General features: G+C 49.4%; 1 protein-coding gene and 1 long non-coding RNA gene across 11 annotated transcripts; one reads left to right on the forward strand and one right to left on the reverse strand.

The window, feature by feature from the left end:
* Window positions 1–5,778: 5,778 nt before the first annotated feature.
* NFATC2IP (nuclear factor of activated T cells 2 interacting protein) lies at window positions 5,779–22,325 on the reverse strand. Of its 10 annotated transcripts, none has more exons than XR_013411630.1 (8): window positions 21,915–22,325; window positions 21,125–21,197; window positions 18,360–18,477; window positions 16,971–17,051; window positions 16,692–16,878; window positions 14,079–14,223; window positions 13,289–13,957; window positions 5,779–6,217 (listed from the first exon to the last, which is right to left on the reverse strand). XR_013411630.1 is itself a non-coding variant. In XM_001102777.5 (8 exons), exons 1-8 carry the CDS (start codon window positions 22,299–22,301, stop codon window positions 9,018–9,020), a joined length of 1,260 nt encoding a protein of 419 aa, XP_001102777.4. In that variant the 5' UTR covers window positions 22,302–22,325; the 3' UTR covers window positions 8,178–9,017. The 10 variants fall into 10 exon arrangements, 4 of the variants coding, with proteins under 4 accessions (XP_001102777.4, XP_077841961.1, XP_028696860.2 ...); XR_013411633.1 differs by lacking the exon at window positions 5,779–6,217 and adding an exon at window positions 6,826–6,907 and having other exon boundaries at window positions 13,393–13,957; XR_013411631.1 differs by lacking the exon at window positions 5,779–6,217 and adding an exon at window positions 6,826–6,907 and having other exon boundaries at window positions 13,337–13,957.
* On the forward strand, window positions 7,202–11,052 carry LOC144337987 (uncharacterized). The gene is made up of 2 exons (XR_013411694.1): window positions 7,202–10,656; window positions 10,995–11,052. It is a non-coding gene; the product is annotated as an uncharacterized LOC144337987 (long non-coding RNA).
* Window positions 22,326–24,097: the final 1,772 nt, after the last annotated feature.

Genomic DNA, 24,097 nt, shown 5'->3' on the forward strand with positions numbered 1-24,097 from the left:
GCAGAGAATTGTTTGAACCCAGGAGGCAGAGGCTGCAGTGAGCCGAGATCATGCCACTGCACTCCAGCCTGGGCAACCGTGTGAGACTCAAAAAAAAAAAAAAAAATTAGCCGAGCATGGTGGCACACACCTATAATCCCAACTACTCAGGAGGCTGAGGCAGAAGAATCACTTGAACCTGGGAGGCGGAGGTTGCAGTGAGCTGAGAGAGCACCATTGCACTCCAGCCCAGGCAACAAGAGCAAAGCTGCATCTCAAATAATAATAATATAATAATGTTTACTAAACAGACCCAGACTTGGGAGTGTCCAGATATCCCAATATATGGAGAACAAAGGCATTCCTAATTTTGCTTTAAAGATAACAATATTGATTCTTGCTAAATATAGTAATTAAGAAAATTAGCCGGGCGCAGTGGCTCATGCCTGTAATCCCAGCACTTTGGGAGGTCAAGGCAGGCGGATCATGAGGTCAGGAGTTCAAGACCAGCCTGGCCAACATGGTGAAACTCCCGTCTCTACTAAAAATACAAAAATTAGTTGGGCATGGTATTCCTGTAATCCCAGCTACTTGGGAGGCTGAGGCAGGAGAATTGCTTGAATCGGGACCCAGGAGGCGGAGGTTGCAGTGAGCCGAGATCACGCCACTGCACTCCAGTCTGGTCAACAGAGTGAGACTCCATCACAAAAAAAAAAAAAAAAAAAAAATCCTTTTATCACAAACCCTTGTAGCAGAGCACATCTCCCCATACGTATGAGTCTTGTACATAAGGTGGATGCCTTCCTCCTCTTACTTCCAGGAATGTCCTACTCTGTCTATGGAGTAGCTGTACTTTCACCAGTTTACTTTTTTTTTTTTTTTTTTTTTTTTTTGAGATGGAGTCTCACTCTGTAGCCCAGTGCAATAGCATGACCTCAGCTCACTGTAACCTCTGCCTCCCGGGTTCAAGTGAGTCTCCTGCCTCAGCCTCCCAAGTAGCTGGCATTATAGGCCCCCACCACCTCGCCCAGCTAATTTTTGTATTTTTAGTAAAGATGGGGTTTCGCCATGTTGGCCAGGCTGGTCTTGAACTCCTGACCTCAGGTGATAAGCCCACCTCGGCCTCCCAAAGTGGTAGGATTACAGGCATTAGCCACTGCGCCTGGCCCAGTTTACTTTCTTAATAAACTTGCTTTTACTTCACACTGCGGACTAGCCCCAAATTCCTTCTTGTGCAAGATCCAAGAACCTGGCCGGGCGCAGTGGCTCAAGCCTGTAATTCCAGCACTTTGGGAGGCCAAGACGGGCGGATCACGAGGTCAGGAGATTGAGACCATCCTGGCTAACCCGGTGAAACCCTGTCTCTACTAAAAAATACAAAAACCTAGCCAGGCGAGGTGGCGGGCGTCTGTAGTCCCAGCTACTTGGGAGGCTGAGGCAGGAGAATGGCGTGAACCCGGGAGGCGGAGCTTGCAGTGAGCTGAGATCCAGCCACTGCACTCCAGTCTTGGCGACAAAGCGAGACTCTGTCTCAACAAAAAAAAAAAGGCCGGGCGCGGTGGCTCAAGCCTGTAATCCCAGCACTTTGGGAGGCCGAGATGGGCGGATCACGAGGTCAGGAGATCGAGACCATGCTGGCTAACACGGTGAAACCCCGTCTCTACTAAAAAATACAAAAAATTAGCCGGGCGAGGTGGCGGGCGCCTGTAGTCCCAGCTACTTGGGAGGCTGAGGCAGGAGAATGGCGTGAACCCAGGAGGCGGAGCTTGCAGTGAGCTGAAATCCGGCCACTGCACTCCAGCCTGGGCGACAGAGCGAGACTCCATCTCAAAAAAAAAAAACAAAAACCAAGAACCTTCACTTGGGGTCTGGATTGGGACCCCTTCCTGTAACAGAACTACTGATACAAACTCAGAAACATTGTATTAAGTGAAAGAAGCCAGACACAAAACACTGCATACTGTGTTATTCATTTATATGAACATCCAGAGAAGGCAAAAGTAAGGTGATAGAAAGCAGATTAGGGGTTGCCTGGGGTCACGGGCAAGAAAAGGAAACTTTTGCACAACCCTGTACATCTACCAAAACTCACTGAAGACCAGGCATGGTGGCTCACACCTGTAATTCCAGCGCTTAGGGAGGCTGAAATGGGAAGACTGTTTGAGGTCAGGAGTTTGAGGCTGCAGTGAGCTATGATTGCACCACTGCACGCCAGCCTGGGTGACACAGCAAGACCCTGTCTCTACATAAATAATTTTTTGAAAAAATTCACTTAACTGTATGTTTAAAATGAGTCAATATTTAGGTATACTAATTAAACTACAATAGGCCAGGAGTGGTGGCTCACTTGAGTTCAGGAGTTCAAGACCAGCCTGGCCAACATGGGGAAATCCTGTCTCTACTAAAAATACAAACATTAGCCAGGCGTGGTGGTGAACACCTGTAATCCTAACTACTTGGGAGGCTGAGGCAGGAAAATCGCTTGAACCTCACTGCAGAGGTTGCAGTGAGCCAAGATTGTACCACTGCACTCCAGCCTGGACAACAGACTGAGACTCCGTCTCAAAAAAGAAAAGAAAAGAAAATATCATTCTGGCTGCAACAAGGAAGATGGCTTTGAGAGGCCAGAGGGAAAATAGCCACCCGTGAAGCAACTGTGGCACTAGCCTAGGCTGCAGGCAGTGGTGGGTTGGCCTAGGACAGCATCGAGAGGGGCAGAGGGAGCTGATTTGGGAGGGAGCTGGGCTGTTAAGTTGAATGGGTGATGCAGTGGTGTGGGGGATGAAGAGGGATCAAGAATGAAGCTTTTCTGGCTCATGCAGAGATGGATGGTGCTAGGATTCTTTGAGACAGGAGTTCAATCATTCAGCAAACATTTGTTAGGATACTACTGTGTCAAGGTGTCAGACACCAAGCAAGAAACTTTTTTGAGATGGGGGTCTTGCTCTGTTGCTCAGGCTGATGTGCAGTGGCACAATCACAGCTCACTGCAGCCTCAAACTCCTGGGCTCAAGCGATCCTCCTGCCTCAGCCTCCTGAGTAGCTGGGACTACAGGCATGCACCACACTCTTGGCTAATTTGTTTATGTTTGTAGAGATGGGGTCTCGCTAGATTGCCCAGGCTGGTCTGGAACTCCTGGCCTCAAGTGATCCTCCCACCTCAGCCCCCTGAAGTGCTGGGATTACAGGTGTTGGCCACTGCGGCCCAGCCAAGAGATTTTTAAGAACAAGAGCTTATTTTTCAGGGAGCTTATAGTCCCATAGGGGAGCAAAACCTGGACACGTGGATGGGGGTACCAAGCCAGAATCCAAGCAGAGGTGGGACACACAAAAGACAATGTGACCAGTCCTATGAGGAGCCTTACGGAGGAACTGACCCTGAGTTGGAGGAGGTGACAGGGGTAGGGAGGTAGGAAACTGTAAAGGCATAGAGAAAAAAGGCAAAATGGTATCTTGCTACTTCAAGTGTGATCAGCTGCATCACATCACTTGGGACCTTGCTGGAAATGCAGCATCTCACGCCCCACCCCAGCTGCCGATCCAGCATCTGCACTAACGAAGTCCCCAGCAACCTGTGTGCACACTGACGAGTCAGTCTCTGGTCTCCTTGAGAATTTTGAGCCATACATCAGACCCACTTGCATCTACACTGGGCTGTGCAATGGGAGGCCCTGTGGTCTGGAGCAGGTTCATTCATCTTTCTAAGCTTCTGTTTTTCTTTTCTTTTTTGAGACAGAGTCTTACTCTGTTGCCCAGGCTGGAGTGCAGTGGCACAATCTCAGCTCACTGCAACCTCCGCCTCCCGGGTTCAAGCAATTATCCTGCCTTAGCCTCCCGAGTAGCTGGGATTACAGGTGTGCCTTACTACATCTGGTTATTTTTATTTTTTCGTAGAGATAGGGGTTCACCATGTTGGCCAGGGTGGTCTCGAACTTCTGACCTCAAACGATCCATCCGCTTCAGCCTCCCAAAGTGCTGGGATTACAGGCATGAGCCACTGTGCCCGGCCCTAAGCTTCTGTTTTTCTTCTGTAAAATGGGAATAAGAACACCTACCTCACAGGATTGCTCCGAGGATGAATGAGGTTATAAAAAGAGCCAAGGTTGATATGTGGCACTGAGTAAAGGCACATTAAAGTTTCAAAGGTCTCTAATCAGGAGAGTTTGAGGAAGCTCATCCAGAGCCAGGTGCAGTGGTTCACGCCTATAATCCCAGCCCTTTGGGAGGCCAAGGCAGGAAAATTGATTGAGGCCAGGAGTTCCAGACCAGCTTGGGAAACCCAGGGAGATTCCATCTCTACACAAAAATTTAACAACTAGCAGGTGTAATGTCATGCACCTGTAGTCCCAGCTACTCAGGAGACTGAGGTGGGAGGATTGCTTGAGTCCACAAGATCGAGGCTGCAGTGAGCTATGATAGCACCACTACACTCCAGCCTAGGTGACAGAGAAGACCCCATCTCAAGAAAACAAAACAAGGCAGGGAACGATGGCTCACACCTATAATCCCAGCACTTTGGGAGGCAGAGGCAGACTGCTTGAGCTCAGCAGTTCAAGATCAGCCTGGGCAACATAGTGAGATTCCCCCTCTACAAAAGATACAAAAAAATTAGGTGGGCATGTTGGCATGCACCTGTGGTCCCAGCTAATCAGGAGGCTGAGGTGGCAGGATCACTTGAGCCCGGGCAGCAGAGGTTGCAGTGAGCCAAGATCACACCACTGCACTCCAGACTGGTGATAGAACAAGACCCTATTTAAAAAAAAAAAAGGAAAAAGAAAGAAGGAAACATCACCCTAGATATTCTTTTAGACATGTAAAAGGATGAACACTCTCATCATAAAAGATAAAGAAATGCAGTCTTTTACAATGAGTAAGTACTCTTTCCCATATCCTTCCCAGATTAAGTCGGGGAAGGCATGAGGAAACTGGAGACTTCCAGCACTTGCTAGGGCATACGTAAAAAGGTACATGCACTTTGGTTAGCAATCTGATAGTATTCAAGAATTAGTGACCAGTGATTCCACTCTCAGATGGAAACCCCCGAGAAAAATCCCACACAGGTACCCCAAAGGGAACACTACATTGCTTGCAATAGCTACATGCTGGAATTAGAACTAGGTTTGGTTATAAGTGATAGAAACCCTAAAGTAAGTGATTTAAAGTGAGGCAGCAGTCCCTCTTTCATGTGAAAGCCCAGAGGTCAGCACTGCCAGGCCAATGAGGATGCTGTGATCCAGGCGCCTTCTCTCACCATCCTGGCCCATGTGGCTTCTGTTCCAGAGGTCACCTAAAGTCAGCAGGGCTGCTCCACTTCCGGTAAGCAGGCAGGAGGCAAGCGAAGGAGAGGGGACAAGCTGCCCGCTATGCACGCTTCTGGGAAGTGATACTCCATTCCACTTATACCCCAGGAGCCTGTATTGGCACTTGGCTACATCTAGCTACAATGGAGGCCAGGAAGTACTGTCTTAATTTTTTTTTTTTTTTTTTTGAGACAGGATCTTGATTGTTGCCCAGGCTGGAGTGGGTTGGCACAACCGTAGCTCATTGCAACCTCAACCTCCTGGGTTCAAGCGATCCTCCCACCTCAGCCTCCCAGGGTGCTAGGTAGGATTCCAGGTGTGTGCCCCCACGCCCGGCCACTGTTTTTATTCTGAGTGTCTCTGTGCCTTGCTAAAAACCATGGGTTCTAGTACCACAGAAGGAGGAAAAATGGACGTGAAGGACTAACAGTTTCTGTCACAAGGGTCTTAGTGGGGGGTCACATGAGGGTCACAAAGACAAAAATCCTCCAGTATACACAAGTTGAACATACTGCCATTTATTCTGTTGAGGTTAAATGTATAATTTTAACATATTCAAACTTATTAATGGACATTTAAAAAGCTAAAAAAGTGGAGAGCTGTACCATGTCGTGGATTCTTTTAATGTTATAAAATTCAAAGAAATGCCACATTCCAACAAAACATTTTAAGAAGTTGACATACTTTTGTTAAAATCATGCAAATGTCAGAGAAAGGTTAATGGCTTTTTTTTTTTAGTAGACATTACTGAAAAAATGGCTTATTGTATCACAAAAAGTGAAACTTGGATCTCATACACAAAGGTATATTTCACTGGATTTTTTTTTTTTTTTTTTTTTTTTTTTCAGACAGAGTTTCACTCTTGTCGCCCAGGCTGGAGTGCAATGGTGCGATCTCGACTCACTGCAACCTCTGCCTCCTGGGTTCAAGCAATTCTCCTGCCTCAGCTTCCCGACGTAGCTGGGATTAAAGGGGTGCGCCACCACACTTAGGTTTTTTGTTTTTTGGGGTTTTTTTTTTTGTATTTTCAGTAGAGACAAGGCGTCACCATGTTGGCCAGGCTGGTCTTCAACTCCCGACCTCCGGTGATCCACCGCCTCAGCCCCCAAAGTGCTGGGATTAAAGGCATAAGAAACTATGCCCAGCTGATTTCTTTCTTTCTTTTTTTTAAGAGACAAGGTCTCACTGTGTTGCCCAGGCTGGTCTCAAACTTCTGGGCTCCAGCAATCCTCCTACCTTGGCCTCCTGAGTACAAAAGTGCATCTCAAATAGTTTTAAAATGATGTTCAATATTTAGCAACCAGTACAGCCCAGCATTAACCAATCAGAAGTGTCTGACTGTTGAGAACAGATGCAGCCAAGGTGCCACCCCTGTGTGTACCAGCTGGACTTCAGCACTGTGTAGTGTTCTCAATATGAAAGGAAAAGCTAAACAGCTAACAGGAGAAAATGTAAAATATCTTAACAACTCTATCAAATAAGCAATTAAAAAGCAACCAACTGCAGAACAAGATAGTTCATAATACTGTCTACACTAAAATTAAAATTTTCTTTTTTTTTTTTTGAGATAGAGTCTCTCTCTGTCACTCAGGCTGAAGAGCAGTGGCGCTGTCTCGGCTCATTGCAACCTCCACCTCCCGGGTTCAAGTGATTCTCCTCCCTCTGCCTCCCGAGTAGCTGGGATTACAAGCATGCACCACCACGCCCAGCTAATTTTTGTATTTTTAGTAGAGATGGGATTTCACCAAGTTGGTCAGGGTGGTCTTGAACTCCTGGCCCCAAGTGATCCACCCACCTCGGCCACCAAAAGTGCTGGGATTACAGACGTGAGCCATCACGCCTAGCCAAAATTAAGAATTTCTGTTCAGTGAAGGATACCCCTAGATACAAAGAAAATTTCAATTTTTTCCCCTTTAAATTTTTTTTTTTTTTTTTTTTTTTTGAGACGGAGCCTTGCTCTGTCGCCAGGCTGGAGTGCAGTGGTAGAACCTTGGCTCACTGCAATCTCCACCTCCAGAATTTAAGCGATTCCCCTGCCTCAGCCTCCAGAGTAGCTGGGACTACAGGTATGTGCCACCATGACCAGCTAATTTTGTTGGCCAGGATGGTCTCAATCTCCTGACCTCGTGATCTACCCGCCTCGGCCTCCCAAAGCCCCCTTTTTAATTTTTTTTGTAGAAACGAGGTCTCGCTATGTTGCCTAGGCTGGTCTCGAACTCCTGGGCTGAAGCAGTCTTTCCGCTTCAGCCTCCCAAAGTGTTGAGATTACTGGTGAACCTCCATACCCAGCCCAAATGAGCATTCTTGGAATTATTTGCAATTGCCCAGGAATGTACAAGCAACTCCTGAGGATAAACCAAAAAAGGTAAGAAACTCCATGAGAAAATGGGCAATGCACAGGAAAGGAAACCAGAAAGGCTAAATGAAAAAATTCCCCAAATGAATGCTGATCAGATGAATGTATATTAAAGCACAGCACCCCTATCTACCTATCAGACTGGCAAAAATTAGGTAGTCTGGCAATACAAGTGCTGGCAAGGATAAGGAGAAAAGGGCAGCCTTAAGTATGGGGGTCAGTCACCATTCTAAAGAAAATCTGGAAACCCATAGAGAAACTGACCTCTGTGACCTATAAGCCCACCCTGGGTACACATGCCACACAAGCACAGAAGGGAACACACGAAAGGATGTTTATCGTGGCCTGTATCCAGTGCCGAGGGGTCAGAGGCACCCAGGTGTCCCCCACTTGAGGCAATGTGTGTAAGTGGCAATTGACATTGTGGAGTGCCACGTGGCAGGTCAAAGCAATACTGCATTTCTAGAAGAGGCAATGGGGCTAGATCTTAGCACACATTGAATGAAAACGGCGTAAGACGTATTGCACAATAGCACTATGTACAGTAAAAGCATATATTCACACATGAAACGTGGTATTTTACAAATACATTCATATTCAAAGACATGTGGGTGCTTATGGGAGAGGATGGTGTAAAGAAAGGGAAAAAAGCCATAAAACCAGAGAATCTTTGCATGGGACTGTATTCCTGAGATCCCAAACCAAAGGGATGAATGTGCTATTATGCCTTAAATGTGTGCACCAGGAAACATAAACTAGAAAGGGTGGCTCTGAAGGGTCCTCGGGTGAGGAAGACCCCCAGGGCTGAGAATCCACCACCTTCATCCTTCAAAAGAGTACCCCAGTTGTCTGCTTACACTTCAGCCAGCAGGTGTGAGCTTGGTCATTTCCTGCAAACCAGGCAACCACACCAGTGTATAAGCCTCAAGTAAATGTCACTCCCAAGCCCCAAATGGGACTAAGGCCTCTGCTAGGCTAGGCATGGTGTAAGTCCCAGGCCTGGAAGCTCCCACCCAACCTTCATTTGTTTCAGTTCACTTTCAATATGTGCATAGTTTCATAGAGCAGACATTTCCACGAGGAAAAGAGGATGATGGTGAAAGGGGAGGGGTGAGGGGACATCTCCATGTCACAGAGGCTGCAGAACTCAGCATGACTTGTGGACCGAGCCACAGGCCATCCAGGGCAACAACACCCACACAACTCACCAAGTGGTTAACGGCTCTAAACCAGGGTCAACAGGAGGGGACAAAAGTCACTCCTTGATTTTGCTGCAGCTTAAAGATAAGTTCTACCTCAGCTTCTGCTAGCCCTTATGGGGCAAAAAACGGGGAGTCATTCTCCCCAAGTCCAGGCTGGGCCATCAAACAGGGAGTGGGGTGTCAGCCCCAGACCTCAATGAGGTCCCCAGATTCCATGCCCAGGTCAGCTGGCAGCTCCCTGCCTGAAAGCTTTGTCCCATCAAAGAAGAAGGAGAGCTTCCGTCCCGACAGTCCCATGGCCTCCTCATAGTGGGACATGAGGGTCTTTAGAGGGGAATCCTGGATGGAAAGAAATGAAAATGGACATCAGAACATGAAAGGGAGTGGGGATCCTGTAGGGACAGACAGGGAACTTGGGACACGGGCGGAAACAATAAAGTCAGGGCCCCATGTGGGGAAAGGAGAGAGGACAAAGAAGCCAGCCCAGCCGGGCTCCTCTCTGGGAGCTGGGACAAATCCTGTCATCCCTCTGGGCTCCAAGTTGCTCAGGTAGAGGGCGGGGGCCACAAGCCCAAGGCTTAGGGGTGTAGGCTCTGAGTCAGGCAAGTCCTCCCAGCCTCGGCCTCCTCCCCTATGAAACAGAAGTGTGTACCAATGACTAAGAGAGCCCAGATTCTAGAGTAAGGATGAGCCAAGCTGGAGTCCAGGCTCTCGCACCTATTAGATGTGTGACCTTAAAAAAATGTTACAGGTTATGTCCCCCAGAGAAGACACCTTGTGGTCTTAACCCCTGGTTAAGTGTGAATGTGATCTGATTTGGAGATGGGGCCTTTGCAGATGCAATCAAGTTGAGATTGTACTGGATTAGAATGAGTGCTAACGCTGTGGGACTGGTAGACAGCTCACTGCAACCTCTGCCTCCTGGGTTCAAGCAATTCTCCCACCTCAGCCTCCTGAGTAGCTGTGACTATAGGCACAGGCCACCACACCCAGTTAAGTTTTTGTATTTTTGGTAGAGACAGTTTCTCTGCGTTGCCCAGGCTGGTCTCAAACTTCCTGAGTTCAGATGATCTACCCACTTTGGCCTCCCAAAGTGCTGGATGACAGGCGTGAGCCCCTGCGCCCAGCCTGGGACTGGTATGCTCACAAAACAGACACAGAAACAGACACGAGGGGAGAGCATGCATGATGACAGAGCGAGAACACCAAGGACTGCGGGCCACTGGCAGGAACCAGGAGACAGGGCAGGTTCCACAGAGAGACCCCGAGGGACTGTGTGATGTTGTCAAATATATATTTGGTCTTTGTATGTTTCCTGGTATAAAATTCCTAAAATCCCTGGGAAAGAGTTAAGTATCTTTTTGCATGCTAATTAGTTGACTGGTGGCTGGCAGCCCCTAAAGAGCTTCAGGAACGGTGATGGTCACTAGAAAGACCAAGGTAGGATAAGAGAGTTGGGACTTTTTTCCCACCCCCTAACCTCCAAGAAGGAGGGAGAGAGTGAAGGTTGAGCTACCACCAATAGTCCGTGGTTTAATCAGTCATGCCTATATAACAAAGCTTCCATAAAAATCCAGAGGACAGGGTTTGGAGAACTTCCCAATAGTTGAACATGTGATGATTCCTGGAGAATGATGCCCAGGGAAGGTATGGAAGCTCTGCACCCTTTTCCCATGCTGTGCCCTACACATCTCTTCATCTGTATCCTTTGTTAACATCCTTTATAATAAACCAGTAAATGCAAGTGTCTCCCTGAGTTCTGTAAGCTGCTCTAGCAAATTAAACCCAAGGAGGGGACCAGGTACGGTGGCTCATGCCTGTAATCCCAACACTTTGGGAGGCCGAGGTGGGAGGATCGGTTGAGCCCAGAAGTTTTTTTTTATTCTTTTTTTTTTTTTGAGATGGAGTCTCGCTTTGTTGTCCAGGCTGGAGTACAGTGGCTCTATTTCGGCTCACTGCAAGCTCCGCTTCCCGGGTTCACGCCATTCTCCTGCCTCAGCCTCCCGAGTAGCTGGGACTACAGGCGCCTGCCATCACACCCGGCTAATTTTTTGTATTTTCAGTAGAGAAAGGGTTTCACCATGTTAGCCAGGATGGTCTTGATCTCCTGACCTCATGATCCACCCGACTCGGCCTCCCAAAGTGCTGGGATTACAGGCGTGACCCACCATGCTGGGCCGAGCCCAGGAGTTTGAGTCCAGCCTAGGCAACACAGTGAGACCCCATCTACACAAAAAAATTAAAAAATTAACCAAAGGTAGTGGCACACACCTGTAGTCCCAGCTACTCAGGAGGCTGAGGTGGAAGGATCACTTGAGCCCAGGAGTTTGAGGCTGTGGTAAGCCAAGATCACACCACTGTACTCCAGCCCAGGCAACAGAGCAAGACCCTGGCACTCTCTCTTTTTTTGTTGTTGAGACAAAGTCTAGTTTTGTCGCCCAGGCTGGAGTGCAGTGGCTTGATCTTGGCACACTGCAACCTCCGCCTCCCGGGTTCAAGGGATTCTTCTGCCTCAGTCTCCTGAGTAGCTGGGACTACAGGTGCACACATACCTTTAAAAAAAAAAAAAAGAAAAAAATCCTGAGTTTGTTTTTTTCCCCCATATCTTCAGAGACCCTGGCTCAGCTAACACCTTGATTTCAGACTTCTACCCTCCAGAACAATGAGAGAATAAATTTGCGTTGTTTTAAGCCACCCAATTTGTGGTACTTTGTTACAACAGCCAAAATACAAAAGTGGGGTGCTGCTGGAATAAATAGTTAAATGTAACAGTGGATTTAGAATTGGATCAAGGCTGGAATAATTTTTTGAGCTAGGGTCTTGCTCTGTCTCCCAGGCTGGAGTGCAGTGGCCCAGTCTTGGCTCACTGCAGCCTCAATCTCTTAGGCACAAGCGATCCTCACACCTCAGCCTCCTGGGTAGCTGGAACTATAGGTATGCGCCAGCATGCTGGGCTAATTTTTGTATTTTTTGTAGAGGCAGGGTTTCACTATGTTGCCCAGGCTGGTCTTGAACTCCTGAGCTCAAGCAATCTGTCCATGTTGGCCTCTCAAAGTGTTAGGATTACAGATGTGACGCACCCGCCTGGCTGAAGCTGGAAGAATTCTGAGATGCATGTTAGAAAAAACCTAGACTGCCTTGAAGAAACTGCTGGTAGAAATATGGACATTAAAGGGAATGTCCCTGCAGACTCACAAAGAGGAGAGGTGCAGAGAAAGCTCCTATCATCTTAAGAGGATGCATATATTGTTATGAACAGAAGGCTGCTAGAAGTATGAATATTAAAGGTGTTTCTGGTGAGGTCTCTGGAGGAAATGAGGAATATGTTATTGGTAACTGGAATAAAACTTTCCGATAAAGGTGGCGCAATCATGGCTCACTACAACCTCGATCTCCCAGGCTCAAGCAATCCTCCTGCCACAGCCACCTGGGGAGCTAGGACTACAGGAGTTGGGATTACAGGTGTGAGCCACCGCAGCTGGCCCAATTTCTCCCTTTTAAAATGGGAATGTGTATCCTATGTCTGTCCCATTACTGTATTTTAGAAGTGAATAACTTATTTTCTAGATTTCATGGGTCCACAGAGAGAGAGGAATTTTGTCCTAGAATGGACCATACCAAGTCTCATCCAAAACTGATTTAATGATTTAGAAAATAAAATTAGGACTTCTTGAATTGATTATATTTAAATGAGATTTTGGGCTTAAGAGTTGATGCTGGGATGGGTTAAGACTTGCAGGGATACTGGAATGGGATGTATATATTTTGCAGATGGGAAGGCCATGAATTTGATGGGGGCTAGAGAACAGTGCGTTAAGGATTGAACTGTATTCCCCTGAAAAGGTACTTTGCGGTCCTAACCCCTAGTAAATATGAATGTAACCTTATTTGAAAGTAGGGACTTTGCAGATATAATCAAGTTGAGATGAGGTTGTGCTTGGTTAGGGTGGGGCTAGCCCAACATGACCTATGTCTTTCCAAGAAGAGAAATGAACACAGAGACACACGGAGAACACCATGTGATCACAGAGGGAGAGACTGGAGTGACACAGCTGCAAGCCAAGGAACTCTGGCCACCAGCAGAAGCTAGAAACAGGTAAGGAAGGTTTCCACCCAGATTCTCAGATGGAACCAGGCCCTGCCAACACCTTCAATTCAGACTTCTAGCCTCCAGAAGTGTAAGGGAATAGGTTTCTATTGTTTTAAGCCACCCAGTTTGTGTATTTTATTACAGTAGACTTAAGAAATGAATGCAGCAGGCCAGGCGTGGTGGCTCACACCTGTAATCCCAACACTTTGGGAGGCCAAGGCAGGTGGATCACTTGAGGTCAGGAGCTCGAGACCAGCCTGGCCAACATGGTGAAACCCCATCTGTACTAAAAATACAAAAATTAGCCCAGCACGTGCATCTGTAATCCCAGCTACTCAGGAGGCTGAGGCAGGAGAATCACTTGAAACTCGGAAGGCGGAGGTTGCAGTGAGCCAAGATCGTGCCAGACTCCAGCCTGGGCAACAGACTGAGACTTTCCAAAAAAAAAAAAAAAAGTGACTGCACCAAGTTGCTTATTCCACCTCTCTAGAACTCAGTCTTCTTATTGCCAAATGAGGATAACAGTGCTTTCCCACATCAGATTGTTGTGAAATTAAATAAGATCCTGAACGTGAGGAAATTATCCTCAGCACAGGGACTGGCACTTAGCCATGTGGCCTTCATTGTTATTTTGATGGGTTTTACTGATTACCGTCCAAGGGTCCTTTCTGTTTTAATCAGAAGGAGTCAGGAGACTGAGGGGGCACCCAGACTAGGGCAGACGGTACCAGCAGTAGCGAGGAGGGAAGCTGAACGATGGGTTTTCCCACTACCTAGGATGGCTGGGAACCCAAGAACATAGAGGGCAGTGTCTCCTGCAAGTCAAGATTAGGGGAATCCATCCTCCATTAACTGACAAGAGAGACGAGAGGCAGCAGAGGACAGGGTGAAGGGCGTGGAGAGCCATCTCTCCCACTCACTCGAGACAGTGAGACTTCCAGTGTCTGGTGTTTCTCCTTCCCCTGCACCCGGAGCTGGAGCTGTCGGGATGTCTCTGTGGCCTCTGGAGAACTTGCCAGTACCACACAGTCTGTGGGAGGCAGAATCAGGGCTAAATGGGGGCTTGGAAGCAGGGCCCGTGCTGAACCTCTCCCTGTATCCCCTTCCCCTGGCAAATGCCTCAAGGCCCCACCTCCCTGCCTTCCTCTCACCAATGATGTCAGCCACTCCGAGCTTTAGGGTCCTGGGAGTGGCAGTAGGTGATAGCTCTGTCTCTCCAAAAAGCAAAAGGATCCTGCTTGGGGACACCCCAAGGTGGGTGGCCATGTGGTCCACCACACTCTGCAGGGGCTCCGACTAGGGATGGGGACAAGAAGCAAAAGAGGTCTTCCTGCCTTGAAATCCACACACCCGCCCCCCACACCACCCAAACACAAGCTCTGGCCTTAGCTACTTGCTAAGCTCCTCAGCTGTGAGTTTCATCATATTTACCTAGTAAGGTATAGAATAAAATCGTGTCAGCAAGGGGTACAGGCAAGTAACACAAAGAAATATAGCAGCCATGGGTTAGGACAAAGAAAGGGGTGATGGGGATTGTAGCAAACTGGAACTCACATGCCACCTAGATAGGCTGCCTGTTACACAGCTCCAGTTGATTGGCACTGCGTGGGAACGTGGGCCAGTGTGACATCGTCTTATTTTTTTCTTTTTTTTTAAGAGGGAGTTTCACTCTTGTTAACCAGGTTGGAGTGTAGTAGCGCAATCTCGGCTCACTGCAACCTCCGCCTCCCGGGTTCAAGTGATTCTCCTGCCAGGCTGGTCTCGAACTCTTGAATTCAGGTGATCAACCTGCCTCGGCCTCCCAAAGTACAGGGATTACAGGTGTAAGCCACCACACCTGGCCGCATCTTCCTGTTTTTTAAGAGAAGCCCGAAATCTGGACCTTTTTTTTTTTTTCCTTTCTTTGTATAATTTTAGTAGAGACGGGCTTCACCATATTGGCCAGGCTGGTCTTGAACTCCTGATCTCAAGTGAAATCTGAGGCAGAGTCTCGCTCTTTCACCCAGGCTGGAGGGTAGTGGCGCAATCTTGGCTCACTGAAACCTCCTCCCCCTGGGTTCCAGTGATTCTCCTGCCTCAGCCTCCGAGTTGCTGAAATTACACGCACCCACCACCACGCCCAGCTAATTTTTGTATTTTTAGTAAAGATGGGGTTTCATCACGTTGGCCAGGCTGGTCTCAAACTCCTGACCTCAGGTGATCTGCCTGCCTTGGCCTCCCAAAAGTGCTGGGATTACAGGCGTGAGGCACCGCACCCAGCCAGAAATCTGGACCTTTGTATGAAATCACCCATCAAAAAGGTGACAACAAACTTGTATATTTTTAAAGCACTTGGTCAGGCATGGTGGCTCACACCTATAATCTCGGCATTTTGAGAGGCCGAGGCGGGAGGCTTGCTTGGGGTCAGGAGTTCAAGATCAGCCTGAGCAACAAAGCAAGATCCTACCTCCATTTTTTTTTTTTTTAGAGACAGGGTCTTGCTCTGTCACCCAGGCTGCAGTGCAGTGGCACAATCACAGCTCACTGTAGCCTCCAACTCCTGGACTCAGAAGATCCTCCTGCATCAGCCTCCCAAGTTGCTGGGACTACAGGTCTGCACCACCATGCCTGGTTAATTTTTTTATTTTTAATAGAGACAAGGTCTCACTATTTTGCCCAGGCTGGTCTTGAACTCCTGGCCTCTAAGTGATCCTCTCACCTTGGCCTTCCAAAGTGCTGGGATTACAGGAGTGAGCCACCATACCTGGCCCCCATCTCTATGTTTAAAAAATAAAATAGGCTAGGCACAGTGGCTTATGCCTCTAATCCCAACACTTTGGGAGGCCGACTCAGGGGATCACTTGAGATCAGGAGTTCCAGACCAGCCTGGCCAATATGGTGAAGCCCTGCCTCTACTAAAAATACAAAAATTAGTCGGGCATGGTGGGGGCACCTGTAGTCCCAGCTACTTGGGAGGCTGAGGTGGGAGAATCGCTTGAACCTGGGAGGTGAAGTTTTCAGTGAGCCAAGATCGTGCCACTGCACTCCAGCCTAGGCAACAAGAGTGAGACTCTGTCTCAAAAAATAAAAATAATAAAAAGTAATAAAATAAAATAAGTCTACAGGGCAAAGAAAGCAGACATATGGTTGAAAAAGCCATGGGCTGCCAGTCTGCAACCTCTGCCTTAGTTGCTTGACTGATGCACAGTGCATCAGTAATGGTAACGTCTGTTATCATTCCTGGTGTTGAAACAGGTTTATCCTTACAAAAGTATCAGGCTTTGCCAGGAAGCTGGGGGAGCTCAGGGTTACTGAGTGACATCTGCTGTGTCCAGGGCAGTGAGAGTAAGTCCAAGAGGGAAGCCCAGGTTACTAGGGAGGAAGCTAAGAGAGACTCCCAAAAAAAGCTTCTGAGAACTGACAGGATGCTTCACACCTGGAATCCCAGCACTTTGGGAGGTCAATGAGGGACAATTTTGGAACCAGCCTGGACACAGTGAGACCACTTTTTGAAGGAAAAAAAAAAAAAAAAACACAGGATGCTTATGAGGAGCCTTGAAGAATGGGTAGAAAGTTTGCCAGAAAGAGAGGGGAGCATTGGGAAAATGCAGACGGAGGAAAGAGAAAGTGTGAAAGCAGGACAGACTGAAAAGAATGATGGGCAGCTCCAGAGAGCAGGATGGGAAAAGGATGACAGTCCCTTCTGCCAGGACACCCCTGCTGGATACCACCATCTCTCCAGAAGCAGCTCCTGGGTCCTTCTCCCATGGGCCTCAGGCACTCACCATTCTGAGGGGCAATCTGACCAGGTCAGCCCGGCAACGGATTTTGAGCGGGAAGAGTCGGGGGGTCTCTGGGAGGGTGGGCCCTTCCACCAAGACCACTTCGTCCTCTTGGCCCTGCTGCTCTTGGCCCTGAGGTGGCTTGGGGCTCAGGCAGGAACGGAGATCCTGGAGGCGCTTGTTCACCTCACTGCAGTGCAGACAGGACTCTGGGTCAACTGGAGTCAGCCACCCTCCCGGATTGCCCTCTTCCATCCCAGCCAGAGCCCCTGCACTTGGCACCTTAATTTCTTGAGTGCCCGAGTATGCTTTCTGCTTTTGGTCCTTGGTGAAGGTGGGGACAGAGGAGAGTTGTCCAGATCCCTGTAGAAGCAAGAGACGGTAGGACGGAGGCAATGGAGGGAGTCTGGCCCCACAAATCCCTAAAAACCAGATTGTTGGACAATCAAGAGGAAGCACAATCGGACACAATGGATCACACCTGTAATCCCAGCACTTTGGGAGGCTGAGCCAGGAGAATCACTCGAGCCCAGGGGTCCAAGACCAGGCTAGGCAAGATGGGGAGACCCTATTTCTACATAATTAGCCAGGCATAGTGGAACACAGCTGTAGTCCCAGCTACTCAGGAGGCTGAGGTGGGAGGGTCACTTGAACCCAGGAATTTGAGGCTGCAATAAGCTATGATCACACCACTGCACTCCAGCCTGGGCAATGGAGTGAGGCTCTATCTCTAAAAATGTAAAAATACATTTAAAAAATAAAGAGGGAGCAGCTTCCAATAACCCCATTTCACTGGAAGGCAGGGGTAGGGGAGAGGGAAAGCCTGAGGCATCATTTTTATATTTATATGACCTGAATATTAGGGAAGAAAATGCCTCACTTTTGAGATTGTCACTTCCCAGGAAAATGTCCAATAATATCTGACAGACGGCAAGTACTTACTATATGTCCAGTGTTGCCCAGGCTGGTCTTGAACTCCTGGGCTCAAGTGATTCACTCCCCTTGGCCTCCCAAAGTGCTGGGATTACAGGCAAGAGCCATTGTGTCCAGTCAAGTGTTAACTCTTGATTGACTTAGCAATTCATTGACACAAGTGCCACTATTATTCCCAGGTTTGGGGGGTTTTTTTGTCTGTCTGTTTGTTTCCTTTTTAGAGACAGGGTCTCACTCTGTCACCCAGGCTGGAGTATAGTGGCACGATCATGGCTCACTGCAGCCTCCAACTCCTGGGATCAAGTGATCTTCCCACCTCAGCCTCCTGAGCAGCTGGGATTACAGGAGTATGCCACCACACCAGGCTAATTTTTATTTTACTTTTTATAGAGACAGGGTCTCTCTCTGCTTCCCAGGCTGTAAAACGGGGTTTTACAGATGAAGAAAGAGAAGCATGGAGAGGACAGGGAAGCCGGATTGGAACCACAATCCGCTTGTGCGAGTAAGCTCGCATTACTAGGGTCTCAGAATCCACTCCCAAGGGTGGTCCTGAAGGGTTCACTGTCACCTCCCGGGGTAAGCCACCTCTTTTCCCAAGCACTTCATTCCCCACATGAACCTCAACAGTCCTTCTATCCCTTCTTCTTACCCTTTCAGGAGCCACCCAAGGGTAAGCCTTCGCTTACCCCTCCAACTCACTTCCTGCTCCCAAGGCCCAAGGGCCCTGGCCTCACTCACAGAATCTCTGTCTTTTTCTTCTCTTCTTTATCCTTAGTCCTCAGCTTTGTCTTCCAGGGAGAGCCTGGTGATGGCGAGCCCTCATGGTAGAGACCACTCGAATCTGCCAGCTCCACCTCTGGGGGCAAAGGAAGAGAAGGTAGAAGGAGGTTATCCAAGGGAGGCCACCGAAGGCCAAGAAGAAACAAGTCAGAGGCTTCAAGAAGATCCCAGGAAAGGAAGAGACCACGGAGCCCCTGGCACACACAGGGCCACACGATAATACTGGGAAAGGGGGCAGGGGATGAGACTGCTATTTAGTATAAAGATAGCTGATATTAACTTAAAATTAACTTAAATTTCTCATGAAAGGAAACCAGGTATTATTTTCTATAATACAGAAATTTCTATTTGCCCACTGTCAATAAAAGATCATCACAAACCACGAAAATAAATACTGTGAAAATTAAAAAATGATAAGAAACCCTAGATCAGTGGCTCTCAACCAGGGAAAATTTTGCCTCTGAGGGGACATGTAGCAATGTCTAGAGACAATATTGGTTATCAAAATGTGGAGGGCGAGGGGGCTGAGGTATAATACTTCCCAGGGATGGAAGTCAGGATGCCGCTAAACTTTCTACAATGTACAGGACAGCTTCTAACACCAAAGAATTTTCCAGTCCAAAAAATGCCAGTAATGCTGAAGTCCTGAAATCCTGTCCTAACTAAATATAGCAGCTGCGAGAGGCCTGTGATTCTACATTTCTTTTTTTCTTTTTTTTTTTTGAGACCGGGTCTTACTGTGTCACCCAGGTTGGAGTGCAGTGGCATGATCATGGCTCACTGCAGCTTCGACTTCCTGAGCTCAGGTGATTCTCCCACCTCAGCCTCCTGAGTAGCTAGGACTACAAGTACACATCACCATGCCTGGTTTTTTATTTTTCTGTAGAAACAGGGTCTCATCATATTGCGCAGGCTGGTCTCGAACTCCTGGGCTCCAGCAATCCTCCCATCTCAGCCTCCCAAAGTGCTGGGATTACAGCACTTTGAGCCACTGCGCCCAGCTGATTCTGCATTTCTAGCAAGCTGGGCCCACGTTTTGAGTATCATAGGGGTACCTTTTGCATAGCACTTCTATGTCCTAGGTACTGTCCTAAAGCATATATCTAGCCAAGAGGCAGCTCTCCCTATATTCCCTTTCGTTAATTCTCACCAAAATCTGCACCAAAATGGGGTCTGCTATTATCCCCACTTTCATAATGAGGAAATTGAAGCATTGAGAAATTAAGAAACTTGCCCAGGCCGGGCATGGTGGCTCACGCCTATAATCCCAGCACTTTGGGAGGCCAAGGCGGACAGATCACCTAAGGTCAGGAGTTCGAGATCAGCCTGGCCAACATGATGAAACCCCATCTATACTAAAAATACAAAAATTAGCCAGACATGGTGGTGGGCACCTGTAATCCCTGCTACTCAGGAGGTTGAGGCAGGAGAATGGCTTGACCCTGGGAGATGGAGGTTGCAGAGAGCTGAGATCGCGCCACTACACTCCAGCCTGGGTGACAAAGTGAGACTGTCTCAAAAAAAAAAAAAAGAAAACAGAAACTTGCCTAAGATCACACAGCTATTAAGAGATAGAGCTGAGGCTGGGCACAGTGGATCACGCCTGTAATCTCAGCACTTTGGGAGGCCAAGATGGGTGGATCACCTAAGGTCAGGAGTTCAAGACCAGCCAGGCCAACATGGTGAAACTCCATCTCTACTAAAAAATACCAAAAATTAGCCAGGCGTGGTGGTGCGCGCCTGTAATCCCAGCTACTGGGAAGGCTGGGGCAGGAGAATTGCTTGAACCCAGGAAGCAGAGATCGCGCCATTGCACTCCAGCTTGGGCAACAAGAGCGAAACTGTCTCAAAAAAAAAAAAAAGAGAGCAAGAACTGAGATTCAAACACAGGCCAGGCCGGGCGCGGTGGCTCAAGCCTGTAATCCCAGCACTTTGGGAGGCCGAGGCGGGTGGATCACGAGGTCAGGAGATCGAGACTATCCTGGCTAACATGGTGAAACCCCGTCTCTACTAAAAATACAAAAAACTAGCCGGGCGTGGTGGCGGGCGCCTGTAGTCTCAGCTACTTGGGAGGCTGAGGCGGGAGAATGGCGTGAACCCGGGAGGCGGAGCTTGCAGTGAGCCGAGATCACGCCACTGCACTCCAGCCTGGGAGACACAGCGAGACTCCGTCTCAAAAAAAAAAAAAAAAAAAAAAAAAAAAAAAAACACAGGCCAGATGGCTCCTATCTGCTTTTAATCACCCCACCATACTCCCTCATGGCACAAGAGTCTTGGTCCAAGGTCTCCATTTGCCCACTGGATTATTTCCTTCTTAGACTTCATTCCTATTCCCTGCCCTTGAGTTTGCAAAAAATGCATCACTGGGGGAGGACAAAGACAGGGCATCCCTGATAAGATTCAGAGAACACTCTGCTGGCTCCAGTGTTCCCAAGGAACTTGCTATAGATGTAACAAGGTGTCACAGATTCTCAACACCTCACTGCCTCCTGCGCCGCCCAGGACTACGGAATCAGCATCTCTTTAGGTGGCACCAGAAATGTATACATTAATACATTCTATGCTTGTTAACAATCCAGCTCCTGTGGCTGGGATGCAGGAATCCCCTCTCCCACACCCTTCCCTTGAGCCTCAGGAGACAACTGACTGCAGGAATATAAACCACAGGAAGTCTCCTAAGAGAAGCCAGCGCTGCATGCCTCTCCCTGGACGCCCTCCCTTACCTTCCTCATCCCCTGGAGGGTAGAGTTTCAGGAGGGATAGGTCATCTGGGATAAGGCAAAGGCTACTTTTAACCTGCAAAGACAAGGAGGGAGAGGGGTCAGACCCAAGTCCTCCCCTTACAGAAGGAAAAAACTGGGGGTGATTCTTCCCTAACACCCAGCTCCCAAATCCTCCCTAAGATCGTGGACACCTGGGCCCTCTCCTGGCAACCTAGGAATCCAGCTTCCCCAGGATTCAGAATGGAAGTACCCTTCACCCTTTCCTGCATCTGCCTAGGACACCCTGAAGATGTGTGTTTCCTTGTCCTTTTTAACTAGGTTACTAGTCGCCCCTCTACCCCAGACTCTTAGGGATTCTCAGCCCCCTAGCTCACGCGACCATCGGGGGACCCCAGCCTCCTGGAGCTGCCCAGTCCTCTCTGAACCCGCATGGACTCCAACCCCCAATACCCCAGCTCCCTGGCTTCATTTGCCACGGGCCCCAACCTCGAAATCCAACGGCCCCAGGTCCTCCCAGTCCCTCTCCAAACCCTCAAGAACCCCAGTTCTTCAGCCTCCTTGTGCCCCCAAGACTCTAGCTCCTAGAAATCCTAAACTTCCAACGCATCCCACCCTCCTTCACCACCCCGGTCTGCAGAAAGTCCCGGAGCCCTGCCTCTCCCTGCCTCCAACACCCTAGCCCCCCAGGACCAGCCCCAGAACCCCAGCCTCAACACCCCTACAGCCCTACCCTCCCCGGAGGCCAAGCCCCTGGCCCTTCCGCCTGTCCCCTCCCCGGGACCCGACGCACCTTCCCCGAGTACACCGGAACCAGCGGCGCCTCCCCGGGATCCAGCACCAGCCGCCGCCGCCGCCTGACCGGCTCCCGCGGGGGTCCTGCGGGCCGCGCGTCCGCCCCTTCGCTGTCACTGTCGCTGTCATCCCGGGACGCGACCGGCCCCGGGGGCTCCGAGGGTGCAACCTCAACCTCGTCGGCGGCACAGCGAGCACTGGTGACCTCCACAATTTCCTCATCGCTGTCGCTGACCAAGTCCACAGACACGACGTCCAGAGTGCCCCGGGATGGAGACCGCTGGGCCCGAGGACGCCGGCCCCGACCGCCCCAGCCGCCCCGACCCCCTCGGCCCGCACCGCTACCTCGGGACAAGCGGCCCCGCTTCCCCACAGGCTCCGCCATAGCACACGTTCCTCCACAACACACGCCCGCCTCCTCTCGCCTCGCCCTGCCCCCTTCAGCGACTTTCGCCTTGCATTGGACAAACAGCCTGCTCGTCAGCACCTCTTCACGCCCACACGCGCGGTATCCGCCTTTCCGCCTTTTCATTGGTCTCTGTACCCGCTCATCATGCTCCCACCTCTGAAACCAAGGCGCCAAAGATTCCAATCACCTCGGAGCAATCACCATAGGTTTCGATTCAGTCGGCCTCACCCATTGGCTGGGCCTCCTCTCCACAGCCTAGCCTCTCCCGGACCCGCCCATCTAAGACACCCATCTTCCGGCTTGGTTAGGGGCAGGGCATCCTGGGAAATGTAGTCCTCGAGTGGTAAGGTTTCCGGGAGGAAGAAGACCGGCCTGGAATTCCTTGTGGAAACCGCGGATTTAACCAGGCGCGGTGCCTCACGCCTGTAATCCCGGTACTTTGAGAGGCTGAGGCGGGCAGATTGATTGAGCTCAGGAGTTTGAGACCAGCCTGGCCAATGTGGCGAAACCGCGTCTCTACTAAGAATGCAAAAATTACCCGGCGTGGTGGCACCCCTCTCTGGTCCCAACTACTCAGGAGGCTGAGGTGGGAGTTTCGCTGGAGCCCGGGAGGCGGAGATCGCACCACTGCACCCCAGCCTGGGTGACAGAGCCAGACCCTGTTTCAAAAATGCTTTAAAGAAATAATAAGGCTGGCCGGGCGCGGTGGCTCACGCCTGTAATCCCAGCACTCTGGGAGGCCGAGGCGGGCGGATCACCTGAAGTCAGGAGTTCGAGACCAGCCTGGCCAACATGGTGAAACCCCATTTCTACTAAAATGCAAAAAAAAAAAAAAAAAAAAAAAAAAATTAGCTGGGCATGGTGGTGTGCTCCTGTATTCCCAGCTACTTGGGAGGCTGAGACAGGAGGATCGCTTGAACCCGGGAGGTGGAGGTGTCAGTGACCTGAGATCGAGCCACTGCTCTCCAGCCTTGGTGACAGAGCCAGACTCTGTCGCAAAAAATAAAAAAAAAAAATTAAAAAAAAAAAATAAGGCCAGGCGCGGTGGCTCACGCCTGTAATCCCAGCACTTTGGAAGGCTGAGGCGGGCAGCTCACGAGGTCAGGAGATCGAGACCATCCTGGCTAATACAGTGAAACCCCTTCTCTACTAAAAATACAAAAAATTAGCCAGGCGAGGTGGCGGGCACCTATAGTCCCAGCTACTCGGGAGGCTGAGGCGGGAGAATGGTGTGAACCCAGGAGGCGGAGCTTGCACTGAGCTGAGATCATGCCACTGCACTCCAGCCTGGGCAACAGCGCAAGACTCCGTCTCAGAAAAAAAAAAAAAAAAAGGCTGAACTATGTTTGACTAAAGATGTTGTCAAGTCCTCTTACTTGAGGACCAGTCATTGTTTATCTTGAAAACATGGTATTGCAACCGCCCCTATAAACTTGGGAAGAAGGGAGCAGGAGAAATGTAAAGAAACCAAGCTTGCAGTGCACTCAGCATTGATCTCAGGGCAGCTGCTCCCTGACCTGCTTCCCCAAAGCCATCCGGTGCCTGTGGCCCCACAGTCACATAGCCCCTGTCACAAGATTATAGTTCCCCCTAACTGCTCTCGAATCACAGCTTGGACATCACGTTAGGTATTCCGTTTGAGATATTCCTTCAGGTCTTGATGGAACTACTGACTCAGCTGAGCTGAAGGACCCCACAAGGAGCTGACTCCCCTCAAAATGCAGCTTCTACACCCTGACGATTTCATCCCCCTTCCCAACCAATCAGTGACC

The sequence above is a fragment of the Macaca mulatta genome, chromosome 20 (genome assembly GCF_049350105.2).
Source record: "Macaca mulatta isolate MMU2019108-1 chromosome 20, T2T-MMU8v2.0, whole genome shotgun sequence".
Lineage (NCBI taxonomy): Eukaryota > Metazoa > Chordata > Mammalia > Primates > Cercopithecidae > Macaca > Macaca mulatta.